At 51.8% G+C, this 12,890-nt stretch overlaps 1 protein-coding gene across 2 annotated transcripts in view; it reads right to left on the bottom strand.

The window, feature by feature from the left end:
• FAM3C (FAM3 metabolism regulating signaling molecule C) overlaps positions 1-12,890 on the bottom strand; it is a 429,441-nt gene that overhangs the window by 152,311 nt on the left and 264,240 nt on the right. For both annotated transcript variants that reach the window (XM_078680653.1, XM_078680664.1), the window contains exon 6: positions 9,862-9,920. In XM_078680653.1, coding sequence (XP_078536779.1) covers positions 9,862-9,920 — 59 coding nt within the window. The remainder of the gene's footprint in view (positions 1-9,861; positions 9,921-12,890) is intronic.

Raw genomic sequence — 12,890 nt, 5'->3', positions numbered from 1 at the left:
GGTGGATGTGGTGGTGGTGGATGTGGTGGTGGTGGATGTGGTGGTGGTGGATGTGGTGGTGGTGGATGTGGTGGATGTGGTGGTGGTGGATGTGGTGAGGGTGGATGTGGTGGATGATGTGGTGCTGGATGATGTGGTGCTGGATGATGTGGTGCTGGATGATGTGGTGCTGGATGATGTGGTGGTGGATGATGTGGTGGTGGATGATGTGGTGGTGGATGATGTGGTGGTGGATGATGTGGTGGTGGATGATGTGGTGGTGGATGATGTGGTGGTGGATGATGTGGTGGTGGAGAATGTGGTGGTGGAGAATGTGGTGGTGGAGAATGTGGTGGTGGAGAATGTGGTGGTGGAGAATGTGGTGGTGGAGAATGTGGTGGTGGAGAATGTGGTGGTGGAGAATGTGGTGGTGGAGAATGTGGTGGTGGAGAATGTGGTGGTGGTGGAGAATGTGGTGGTGGTGGAGAATGTGGTGGTGGTGGAGTATGTGAAGGTGGAGGTGGATGTGATGGATGCGGTGGTGGTGAATGTGGTGGTGGATGTGGTGGTGGTGGATGTGGTGGTGGTGGATGTGGTGGTGGTGGATGTGGTGGTGGTGGATGTGGTGGTGGTGGATGTGGTGGTGGTGGATGTGGTGGTGGTAGATGTGGTGGTGGTGGATGTGGTGGTGGTGGATGTGGTGGTGGGGGATGTGGTGGTGGGGGATGTGGTGGTGGATGATGTGGTGGTGGATGATGTGGTGGTGGATGATGTGGTGGTGGATGATGTGGTGGATGTGGTGGTGGATGATGTGGTGGATGTGGTGGATGTGATGGATGATGTGATGGATGCCGTGGTGGTGGTGAATGTGGTGGTGGTGGATGTGGTGGTGGTGGATGTGGTGGTGGTGGATGTGGTGGTGGTGGATGTGGTGGTGGTGGATGTGGTGGTGGTGGAGGATGTGGTGGTGGTGGTGGATGTGGTGGTGATGGTGGATGTGGTGGTGATGGTGGATGTGGTGGTGATGGTGGATGTGGTGGTGATGGTGGATGTGGTGGTGATGGTGGATGTGGTGGTGATGGTGGATGTGGTGGTGATGGTGGATGTGGTGGTGATGGTGGATGTGGTGGTGGTGGTGGATGTGGTGGTGGTGGAGAATGTGGTGGTGGTGGAGAATGTGGTGGTGGTGGAGAATGTGGTGGTGGTGGAGAATGTGGTGGTGGTGGAGAATGTGGTGGTGGTGGAGAATGTGGTGGTGGTGGAGAATGTGGTGGTGGTGGAGAATGTGGTGGAGGTGGATGTGGTGGTGGTGGATGTGATGGATGCGGTGGTGGTGGATGCGGTGGTGGTGAATGTGGTGGTGGTGGTGGATGTGGATGTGGTGGATGTGGTGGTGGTGGATGTGGTGGATGTGGTGGTGGTGGATGTGGTGGTGGTGGATGTGGTGGTGGTGGATGTGGTGGTGGGGGATGTGGTGGTGGGGGATGTGGTGGTGGGGGATGTGGTGGTGGGGGATGTGGTGGTGGGGGATGTGGTGGTGGGGGATGTGGTGGTGGGGGATGTGGTGGTGGGGGATGTGGTGGTGGGGGATGTGGTGGTGGGGGATGTGGTGGTGGGGGATGTGGTGGTGGGGGATGTGGTGGTGGGGGATGTGGTGGTGGGGGATGTGGTGGTGGGGGATGTGGTGGTGGGGGATGTGGTGGTGGGGGATGTGGTGGTGGTGGGGGATGTGGTGGTGGGGGATGTGGTGGTGGGGGATGTGGTGGTGGTGGGGGATGTGGTGGTGGTAGGGGATGTGGTGGTGGTGGGGGAGATGGTGGTGGATGATGTGGTAGAGGTGGATGTGGTGGATGTGATGGATGCCGTGGTGGTGGTGAATGTGGTGGTGGATGTGGTGGTGGTGGATGTGGTGGATGTGGTGGTGATGGTGGATGTGGTGGTGATGGTGGATGTGGTGGTGATGGTGGATGTGGTGGTGATGGTGGATGTGGTGGTGATGGTGGATGTGGTGGTGATGGTGGATGTGGTGGTGATGGTGGATGTGGTGGTGATGGATGATGTGGTGGTGGTGGATGTGGTGGTGATGGATGATGTGGTGGTGATGGATGATGTGGTGGTGATGGATGATGTGGTGGTGATGGATGATGTGGTGGTGATGGTGGATGTGGTGGTGGTGGATGTGGTGGTGGTGGATGTGGTGGTGATGGATGATGTGGTGATGGATGATGTGGTGGTGGTGGATGTGGTGGTGATGGATGATGTGGTGGTGGTGGATGTGGTGGTGGTGGATGTGGTGGTGGTGGATGTGGTGGTGGTGGATGTGGTGGTGGTGGATGTGGTGGTGATGGATGATGTGGTGGTGGTGGATGATGTGGTGGTGGTGGAGAATGTGGTGGTGGTGGAGAATGTGGTGGTGGTGGAGAATGTGGTGGTGGTGGAGAATGTGGTGGTGGTGGAGAATGTGGTGGTGGTGGAGAATGTGGTGGTGGTGGAGAATGTGGTGGTGGTGGCGAATGTGGTGGTGGTGGCGAATGTGGTGGTGGTGGCGAATGTGGTGGTGGTGGCGAATGTGGTGGTGGTGGAGGATGTGGTGGTGGATGTGGTGGTGGATGTGGTGGTGGTGGATGTGGTGGTGGTGGATGTGGTGGTGGTGGATGTGGTGGTGGTGGATGTGGTGGTGGCGGTGGATGTGGTGGTGGCGGTGGATGTGGTGGTGGCGGTGGATGTGGTGGCGGTGGATGTGGTGGCGGTGGATGTGGTGGCGGTGGATGTGGTGGCGGTGGATGTGGTGGCGGTGGATGTGGTGGCGGTGGATGTGGTGGCGGTGGATGTGGTGGCGGTGAATGTGGCGGTGGTGGTTGTGGCGATTGATGATGTGGTGGTGGAGGTGGATGTGGTGGAGGTGGATGTGGTGGTGGTGGATGTGATGGATGCGGTGGTGGTGAATGTGGTGGTGGATGCGGTGGTGGTGGATGTGACAGTGGATGTAGATGTGGTGGATGTGGATGTGGTGCTGGATGTGGTGGTGGTGGATGTGGTGGTGGTGGATGTGGTGGTGGTGGTGGATGTGGTGGTGGTGGATGTGGTGGTGGTGGTGGATGTGGTGGTGGATGTGGTGGTGGTGGTGGATGTGGTGGTGGTGGATGTGGTGGTGGTGGATGTGGTGGTGGTGGATGTGGTGGTGGTGGATGTGGTGGTGGATGATGTGGTGGTGGATGATGTGGTGGTGGATGATGTGGTGGTGGATGATGTGGTGGTGGATGTGGTGGCGGTGGATGTGGTGGCGGTGGATGTGGTGGATGTGGTGGCGGTGGATGTGGTGCTGGTGATGGTGGATATGGTGGTGGTGGATGTGGTGATGGTGGATGTGGTGGTGGTAGATGAGGATGTGGGGGTTGTGGTGGTGGTGGATGTGGTGGTGGATGTGGTGGTGGTGGATGTGGTGGATGTGGTGGATGTGGTGGCGGTGGATGTGGTGCTGGTGATGGTGGATATGGTGGTGGTGGATGTGGTGATGGTGGATGTGGTGGTGGTAGATGTGGATGTGGGGGTTGTGGTGGTGGTGGATGTGGTGGTGGATGTGGTGGTGGTGGATGTGGAGGATGTGGATGTGGTGGATGTGGTGGTGGTAGATGTGGTGGTGGTAGATGTGGTGGTGGTAGATGTGGTGGTGGTAGATGTGGTGGTGGTAGATGTGGTGGTGGTAGATGTGGTGGTGGTGGATGTGGTGGTGGTGGAGGTGGTGGATGTGGTGGTGGATGTGGTGGATGTGGTGTGTGGGCTACTCCACACACACCCACAGAGCCACACACAGAGCCCCACACACACACTGAGCCACACACACACACACAGCTCGACTACACATGTGCGCAGTACGCCACACGAGACCTCAAAATGGGGGAACTACAAGCCCCAGAGTGCAGATAGCTAAAAGGCAAGTACTGGCTGAGAGGCACTCATTGCAGAAAGCTAGTTAAGAAAGACATTCAGTAGAAGTGGCTGTAAAAGCCTGCTGTGCTTAAAAGTCCAAAAATAGTAGAACACATCCAACATGTTATTCAAGCAGGATTTTTGTGCTCTCCATCTATTCTAGTCGAATGCTATGGTCTAACAGAAGCGAGGCCAGAGATGTCAGCCTTCTAGTTTTCACAACTAATTTGGTTTTGTGGTAAGTGCTTAATTCATGGGTGTGACGTTGCAGGAAAGAAGGCTGGTACACATTGTAAACATCGTGTGTTTCAATTAACTTACAAGTGGCCTGAAAGGATTATTTATTTATTATTCTTTTTATTTATGGAATTTGATAGAGCGCACGGCTACCCCCACCGGGGGTGTCCCGGCGCTGAGGACAGAGACATCAGAGATTAGACAACTAGCAGCGTGAGAACAGGTATGTTTTTAGCTTGGATCTAAACAGGCAAATCTAAATCTTGGATCTAAATCTGGTGCTTTAAGCAAAGAATAACCACTGAAGAGGAGTAGACAGGTGGAGCGCAAGTGCTTCTTGGCATTTACATAAATTCTCAGCCGGGTCACAAGGTCCACCCAGTTCAACCTGCCCGCAAACCCTTTATTACAGAAGACACACCCTGGTGTAATGGCAGCTATTCACTTCCGGTTAACTGCCAGACCTTTCTTTATAAGTGTATTTGCAATAAAAACAACAATCAGTACTTTTTTTTTAGACCAGGGCCTGCTCAAGGGTAAGACAATAGTACGCAAGCAGGCACAATGCCAACTGTAGGGGGTGCAATGTTTGTCTTTCAAGTAGGAAATGTGGCTGTATTGCCAGGGCTGGAAGCAAGATGTCACTTCCCCGATGGCGGCTTAAGTCTTTGCACAAGAGACCATGGAGGATCTCGGAAAGGGAGGGGGTGGAAGCATGGGATGATTGAAAGGCCCTAGGAGACCAGGCCTGTGGTGCCTGGTTCAAGATGCGTACTTTATAAAGAGAATATACTACTTGTAAAAGCCTTTATTCAATACGGGCTATTTCGTCCTCTGCGTCGCTGAGAAAATGAAGCTTATACAAATAAAGATGTACATATGTTTTGAAGGAGTGAAAAAATATCGTCCCCAGTACGCCTTGAAATATATATGTTCGATACCTCTTGAAGACGGAAGTCTGCAGACTGCCCACTGTGCAAATAATTCACATCAAGTCTGTCGAAAAGGGCAATTTCCACGTTGAAACTTTATTTCCCTCCACATTTAAAATATTTTTCAGAGTGGAGTAAAGGCTTATAGCTTCCGAAAATGTGTGGTTGCTTTGGGTCCCCACACATACTCCAGTATTCTTAGCACTAAGGCTAAGTATATATACTGGGTGGGTGGAGGTGGGGGGGCGCATAGCAACATGGTCGACAGGACGTAAGCCCAGAGCTCCGGTGGCCCATGACAAAATCCTTCATCATCCTGAATCCGGACTGTGCATTCCATAGGAAAATACTTGTGGGTACCCTCTGCATGCCTGTTAAGGGGTAACCAGGGCTGGATCAGCCCTCAATGCCAGCAAATACGTATCGTTGCCAGAGGCCCGGGCAGGGCCTAGTTGGGAGCAGAACTCATGGTGCCATTTGCAGAGCTGCCTGATGAGTGGCTGCCTGTCTCTGTAACTCCAGGTTGATACGCCCAGCACCATGATTGACCGGGACCTGTTGGGGTGAACTGACGACTGCTCCTTCCCTCCTCCCTCTATTGACATGTAGGTGAGGCGGACCCATGCTTGGTGTGCTGCCCCTCCGAACTGAGCACCTGGGGACTGGCAGCACCACAGCGAAGGACCATGACCGGACCCGGTAGTGACCGAAAGGGACCCGTTGTGTGTGGTGGCCCCCGGATACCCAAACCCGGCTTGGCAGTACAGGACAGCGGTGGATGGCCCCCAGCTGCAGCGGAGGGCTGAGTGCTGGGACCCATGGCAAACGTGTACTCTGGAGGCCTGCGGGTGTTGCTGCTGGGGACCGCTGCCGGGCGCCGGCTCATCTGCTGGCAGGCGATGCTGCAGTGCTCTCCCTTCTCCCCCTGGTCAAATCATGTTCCCCGTTAGACCCTTGTCCTGCTCACATTCTCAGGCACATCTACTCGGTCTGTGTGCAACCCCCTCTTACTTTTCTTAACAACTCTCTGTCTCAGGGCATTGTTACTCCATCCCTAAAATCAGCCATCATCGTCCCCATTCTTAAAAAACCTGGCGCTGACCCTACCGCGCCTGTCAACTATCGCCCCATCTCTCTACTGCCCTTCCTGGGGAAAGTATTGGAGCGACATGTGGCCAAAGCGCTCACTGCCTACGTGGAGGAAAACGAGGTGCTAGCCCCCCGTCAGGCCGGCTTCCGCCCCGCACACTCCACGGAGTTGGTGGTGCTATCGGTCCTCGACAACCTCAAAGAGGGCATGGACACCAACCTTCCCCAGGCTCTGGTCCTCCTCGACCTCTCTGCCGCCTTTGACACGGTTGATCATTCCATCTTACTCTCCCGTGTCGGGGCGGCAGGCGTTGGAGGCTCAGCCCTGGTCTGGCTGTCCTCTTTCCTCAGGGACCGCACCCAAGCGGTGCGCCTGGGTGATTTCTCGGCAGATCCACGGAAGGTACAATGCGGGGTTCCTCAGGGCTCCTCCCTTTCCCCACTTCTGTTTAATCTGTACATTGCCCCCCCTCATTTTTGCCCTTCAGCAAATGGAGGTCTCTGTCTATAACTATGCGGACGACCTCCAGCTTATTTTTTCTTTGTCACCATCCCCTGACTCTATGGCCAAGTTCCAATCTATTATGATCTTCATCTGGGACTGGATGAACTACAACCACCTGAAATTGAATCCAGACAAAACCGAGCTGGTTTTGACAGCTGGTTGCTCCAGTCCCTGGACCCCCCTTTTTTTGGCCCTCCTCCCTAGGTCCCTCTCCCTCTCCTTCTTCCTCTGTGAAAACGCTCGGGATCAAGCTGAACGATCAACTCACCCTGCACTCCCAGGTTAGTTCAGGGGTGTCCTCTTCTTTTCTTTCACTTCGCACCATCCGTAAGGTCTCCCGCTTTTTTTCCTTCTCTGCCCTAAAACTCATTGTCCTGGCATTGGTTATCTCGCGCTTAGACTACGGCAACGCCCTATACTGTGGCATGCCCGCATACAGTATGCAGCGACTACAGCTGGTCCAAAACCAGGCTGCCCGCCTAGTCTACAATCTGGCCAAATTCCATCCCGTCACCCCGCTCCTCAAGTCCTTGCACTGGCTCCCCATCCGAGAACGATCTCAGTTCAAGATGGGTTGTATCACTTTTCAGGCTCGGGTCGGTTCCGCCCCTGCCTTTGTCTCCTCTGAAATCAAAGCCTATGCCCTCGCCCGGGTACTGCGCTCATCTTCTCAACATCTGCTGTCAGTTTCCCGCTTCATGCGCAAAAATTGGGGGGGCTCAAAATTCTCCACACTCGCCCCTACCTTCTGGAACTCGCTACCGGTTCACTTCAGATCTTCCAGGCAATACTCTCACTTCCGAAAGGCGTTAAAAACCTTTCTCTTTCTACAAGCCTTCCCACTATAAACCACTCTACTCCCTCTCGACCTTCTGGGTCTCTGAGGTTCAGTACATCATAGCGCCATGAAACCGCCAGGTGAACGTGCGCTCTATAAATAACAAACTCAAACTCAATCACACGCTGAAATGGCGGCCAGAGATGCGGATCGTGAGCAGCAACTGGCAATGGTAACAAGTTTAGGGATGGCCACCACGCAGGACAGCAAGGAGGCTGTACTCACAGTTCCGGAGGCTCCGAGTTGCGGTGTATAGGGCTGCAGTCAGCTCATCGTAGAAACGGCAGAGAAAGGGAAAGCGCTGCCTTTAATCTTTAAGCCCCGTCTTTTTCAGATTGACCTCCTCGACTGCCTGCTGGGGTAAAAGGTTCCTTATCTTCTTTATGGGGTCATCTGGACCCATCATCTGGACCCATAAAAAAGATAAGAAACCTTTTACGCCAGCAGTAAGTCGGGGAAGTCAATCTGAAAAAGACGGGGCTTAAAGAGAAAGAAGAATGGCACTAGGACCTCTTTTCCAATGGCTGGCCACCATTTAGGAGGCCAGCCAATGGAGAAGAGCGGCGGGGCTTAACCCTCCTAGTGAAGTTTACTAAGAGACATAAAATCTCGCGAGCACGACTGCGCATGGGCGCAGTACGCCACGCGGGACCTAAAAATGAGTGCGTAAAGCATCCACGTTTTACACCACAGGATGTATTAATATGTCAGTGGAGTCTAGGATTCACTTGGGTCTCAGTATGCAATAAAATCTAAACATGCATTAAAAGATGGATTAATGCTCTATTTATCCAATTTGTTACTGGAAGCAGGATTTTGGGTGAATAATGAGCATAGTATTCTATTCATGAAAAGATTATCTTCTCTACAAGGACTTCGCGTGCTTCCTCAAACAGAAGATCCTGCTACTTGCTGATTAGCTACGTTTTGCTGCAAGTAGCAAATGATGGTCAAAAGATTAGGCTCCACAGACTTGGACTGAGAGAAAACATATAAACTGTTCTGATTTTTATATAGATTAACATTAGGTTCCAACTGACTCTTTCTAGTGAGAGTTCTGGTCAGTTGAAATCCAATTGATTTTTGTTTATTTGTTGTGCTACCTGCTATTTTGCATTAAAGCATACAAAAAGTGATAGGTGGAATGCTTGAATTAAACTCAGCCACTGGTAATTATCTTGCCGCATTCCAGTCCATCATTATGTTGCACACCATGCCACCTCAGTTTAGTCCCAGCCATATGCAAATCAGTTTGGATCCTGCTCCAATGGCCTGTTGCCTTGCAGTTCTGTTCAACTGGAGCAAGGTCACAACTGATTTGCATTTGGCTGTGTCCAAACTGAGGTGGCACAGTGTGCAAAATAATGATGGACTGGGATGCAGCCAGAGTAATTACCAGCGGCTAAGATTAGCGCAAGCATTCCACCCATCACTTTAGGCTTTGATCTTTGATCTTCTCGTTGTGTTTTATTTTGACCCATTCCACCCTAAGTCGGATGGGTATGCCCAGGCGTGGGTCCTGTGTACACGGTCACTGGATACAAGCTATACCTGGCTGATGAGCCCAAATTAGGGCGAAAACGGCCCAGGGTTGCTAGTGTTCCAGGTCAGGGAAGACCTGGTCTGGAAGTTCAGGCTGGACTGCTCACATTGGGGCAGGCTCAAGAATGATCTGCTGATGCTTGGGTCTAAACTGAGGTGGCATGGTGTGCAAATAATGGTGGACTGTAATGTGGCCCGAGTAATTACCAGTGCCAGAGATGAATTCAAGCCTTCCACCCAATAATGTTTTGTATACTTTGACACTATTTTGCATTAAACACAAGTCAGGCATTGGCCTTCTCGATGTATTGTGTTTTATTTTTATCAAGAGAAAATTCCTAAAAAAAAATCGCATTCAAACAAATCTACAGGCAGGGCAACAGGCAGGACTAGCTTCACAGATCTTAATGTCACTATGAGCCAAGCTCTTCATAATGTGCACGTATTAGGTTATTACTTGACACCAACTTCAAAATACAAATTGTGCAGCAAATAACTAGGCAATTCGGCGGGAGCCACAGGACAGATTCTAAAAGTTGACATGTCTCAGTCTCATGGAGGACGTACACTGGTTTACCTAGAGCTTGGGCACATGTTAACATAGAGCATTAACAGGCATTTGGATTGTGCATTTCACATTTCACACTATTAACACATTTCAGTGCATCAATGTTTGTGCAACGCATCTTGTCTGAAAACCAGAGTGCAGTCTTCCACTGCTAATGTATATATACTTCCTGAAACACACACCATAAGCGTTATTTAAAATTGAGGGCCTGCAGGTTTAGCAACGCAATCACAAAACTTACCATTTATTAACGCAATATTTATCCCCCGACCAACATTATTCTTGACTCCACTCATAAGCCTGCAAGAAAACAAAATAACATGTCAGAATGAAAACAGCAAACTTTATTAGGGTTAACAGATACATAATGTAAATGTTTAGCTTTTTATTTCAACTATTTGGTCAATGCCTAGTCCGTGCAGCCAAGAAGGATTGGAAGGGGGACTAAAGTGAGACCGCAAATGCTACCTCTTTTCAATATGTACCTCATACATTTTATCAGCAAGCACATAATCTTGATTTGTAATCAGATCAATACGCAGTGTAAAACAGTCCTAAAGACAACAGTAAACAGCTAATTTTCATAAAACCCAACAATCCCATGTCATATGTCTCAGTTAAGCCCAGTGGGAAACACTGCCATTTTACACGTACACATTTTTCCTAAGTTGCCGTCTCCATCACACATTGACTTTTGACACATCTGCGTGCAGGACAATTCAGGATTAGTTTCTATGAAGCTACATTAGCTTACAAATTCCACTCCGTAAGGACACTATGCCGATACCCTGAACATCCTGTACAAGGTCTGAGCATACATTGTGTAAATGTGATTGTTTGTTTTTAGTCCATGTGGCGACACAGCTATCTATAGAACATAAATAATGGCGGCCTAACTAAGGTTGCGGCTTGGAGTAAGGATGCCTTTTGTAATAAATAAACAAGCATTTCCAGGTTTAGGCAGAGGAGCACTTGCTGTCATTGTGAGGCCACCACATGCTGAAACCTCAGCCCAACTGCTAGCGGATCCTTCTGCGAGGAGGGCTGTCCAAACTATGACAAAGACGGGGACCTAAATACTCTCCCTTCAGGTAACAGGAGTTGGATCATCCACAGCGGGATTCTCGGAAAAATACCCACACACCCTAGACATTTAGGTTAAGGAACTTATAGTAGGAGTACGCTATCTAAATATTGTTTTATATGCTCGCATATATACATTGTTTGGCAAGATGGTGGAACTGCTTATTCGTTCACTGTCCTTATACTTCAAATTACTCATCTGCTTCCGTCTATTCATCATTGCAGCACATATATTCTATACAAGAATCAAAATGGATCAATAAATATTAAAAACGCCCCACAGTGCATTCTTTGTAATATTTCTCCAAGAACGAGAGAGAGAGAGCACGAGTGCCTGAGCATAACGGTTCTAAGTCTTTTACCGAAATTCCTGGGGGGGGATCAGGGTTGTCATGTTCTGTGGCTGCCCAAGCCCTTCGCTACCTGTCTAGGTTTAGGGGTGCTTATGGTGACACTGTGAGCTAGCTGGCCTATAGGACAACATATCTTGAGGGGATTCATGGAATCAGTCTGGCACCATCTTAAAGTTTATGTTACCCAACAAACGTGCAGTTCCTACAGGAAAGAGGAAACCACACAACACACTGTTTGCTGTTTATTATACACATACCTATCAAGCTGTCACTCTACTACCTGCATCTACAGCACCTAGGTAGGCACCGTACGACCACATGACACAAACACTCATCGATCAATGCAATATCTGTTTACAAACACTAAAATGTGCCAATTAATGACAGCAGGCAAAACATGAAATGAGATATAAATTATGTCTTAATGGGGGAGTGGCTAAGCACGCAACGGGAATGGCCGCCTTGGAGTAGAGCTCCGCGCCGAGCTCGCCTTCCCGGTGCATTTATCCGGTAAATCACCGCCTGCAGACGGCAGAAAATCACTGGCGCTGCCGCCGGACACCATTGCCGACCTCCCGGCCGACTTTGGGGAAAATCGGCACACCCGAGGTGCAACGGAGGTTCCGCGGCACAACAGCCGCAGACATCGCTCCCGATCTCGGGAGGCGTCCAGGAAAGTCCGAGGCTTCGGCTGGAGCTGCAGGCCCGAAGCTGAGGCCTGCACGCACTGAGACCACGCGACGCTGGGGTGAGTGCGGAGACGAACTGCGATACCTGGCCTGGCCCGATCGGAGGATCTGCTAGCTGAGTGCTGCCTGCTCAGACACCACACCAGCAGTACAGCTACACGAGGCCGGATGGAGCCGCTCTGACCGGCACGACCAAGAGGCGGAAAGAGCGGAACCGACCCACCGGCCACAGAGGCATACCCCAGCCCAGACGCCCTGCTCCTTTGCTGAGAAGTTAACGGCGACGGGGCTAGACGACCGCGGACGGCCCGTGATGCGCGACAATGCGGCGGCACCAGCCTAACCAACGTCGCATTAGATAAAACGCGCCCACGTGTTGGCCAGAGACGGTGGGACCATACGGGCACCCTCGGCCCAGGAAACAAAACGCCCACAGCACCACCTACGCCACGAGAGTGCCGCTACAACCCACATGGCCCACCACAGTGCTTAACCCACCACAGTGAGACGCACGCTAACCATGCGCCACGCACCAGCCCAACCACACCATCCCGACAGACGCGAGGCGCCACAGGCCACTGACCCGAGCGCACGCCCACTTGGGGGCCACGGACACTGTGCGGTGATCACCTACCCCGCGGCTGGACAGCCGCGCACACGTGCTGGTCCTCTGAGGGTGAGACACGCTACTGGACCAGGAACGACGAGGTGGTGCAGATGTCTAACGGGCCCAGAACAAGAACCGGAACCGGCAACACAAACCCAAAGGCCAAGATGGACAAGACCGGGAAGAACGCTGACCCGGACCAAACGGCGGCTAAACTGGACACCATGCTGGCGGCGATGGAGAGGCTCGAGGAGTCAATAAACCTAACCCGCACCTCCTTGGCCACCAAAATTGACAGCGTGGTCATCGACCTCACGCACCTGAGGGCAGATCATAAAAAACTAGCGGAACGCACCACAGCCCTAGAAGGCACACTACAGACACTTCAGCCTCGAACCGACCAGTCACATAAGCACATACAGGACTTATTGAACAGGGTGGAGTTCTTGGAGGACAGGGCTGAAGACGCGGAAGGTAGGACCCGTAGGAACAACGTACGCTTGGTCGGGGTTCCAGAGAAATGGGAAGGGAGGTCCCC

Source organism: Lissotriton helveticus, chromosome 1_1 (assembly GCF_964261635.1).
Source record: "Lissotriton helveticus chromosome 1_1, aLisHel1.1, whole genome shotgun sequence".
Taxonomy (NCBI): Eukaryota; Metazoa; Chordata; class Amphibia; order Caudata; family Salamandridae; genus Lissotriton; species Lissotriton helveticus.
Note: the sequence above shows the minus strand (reverse complement) of the source record. Positions and strands in the feature narration are given on the sequence as shown.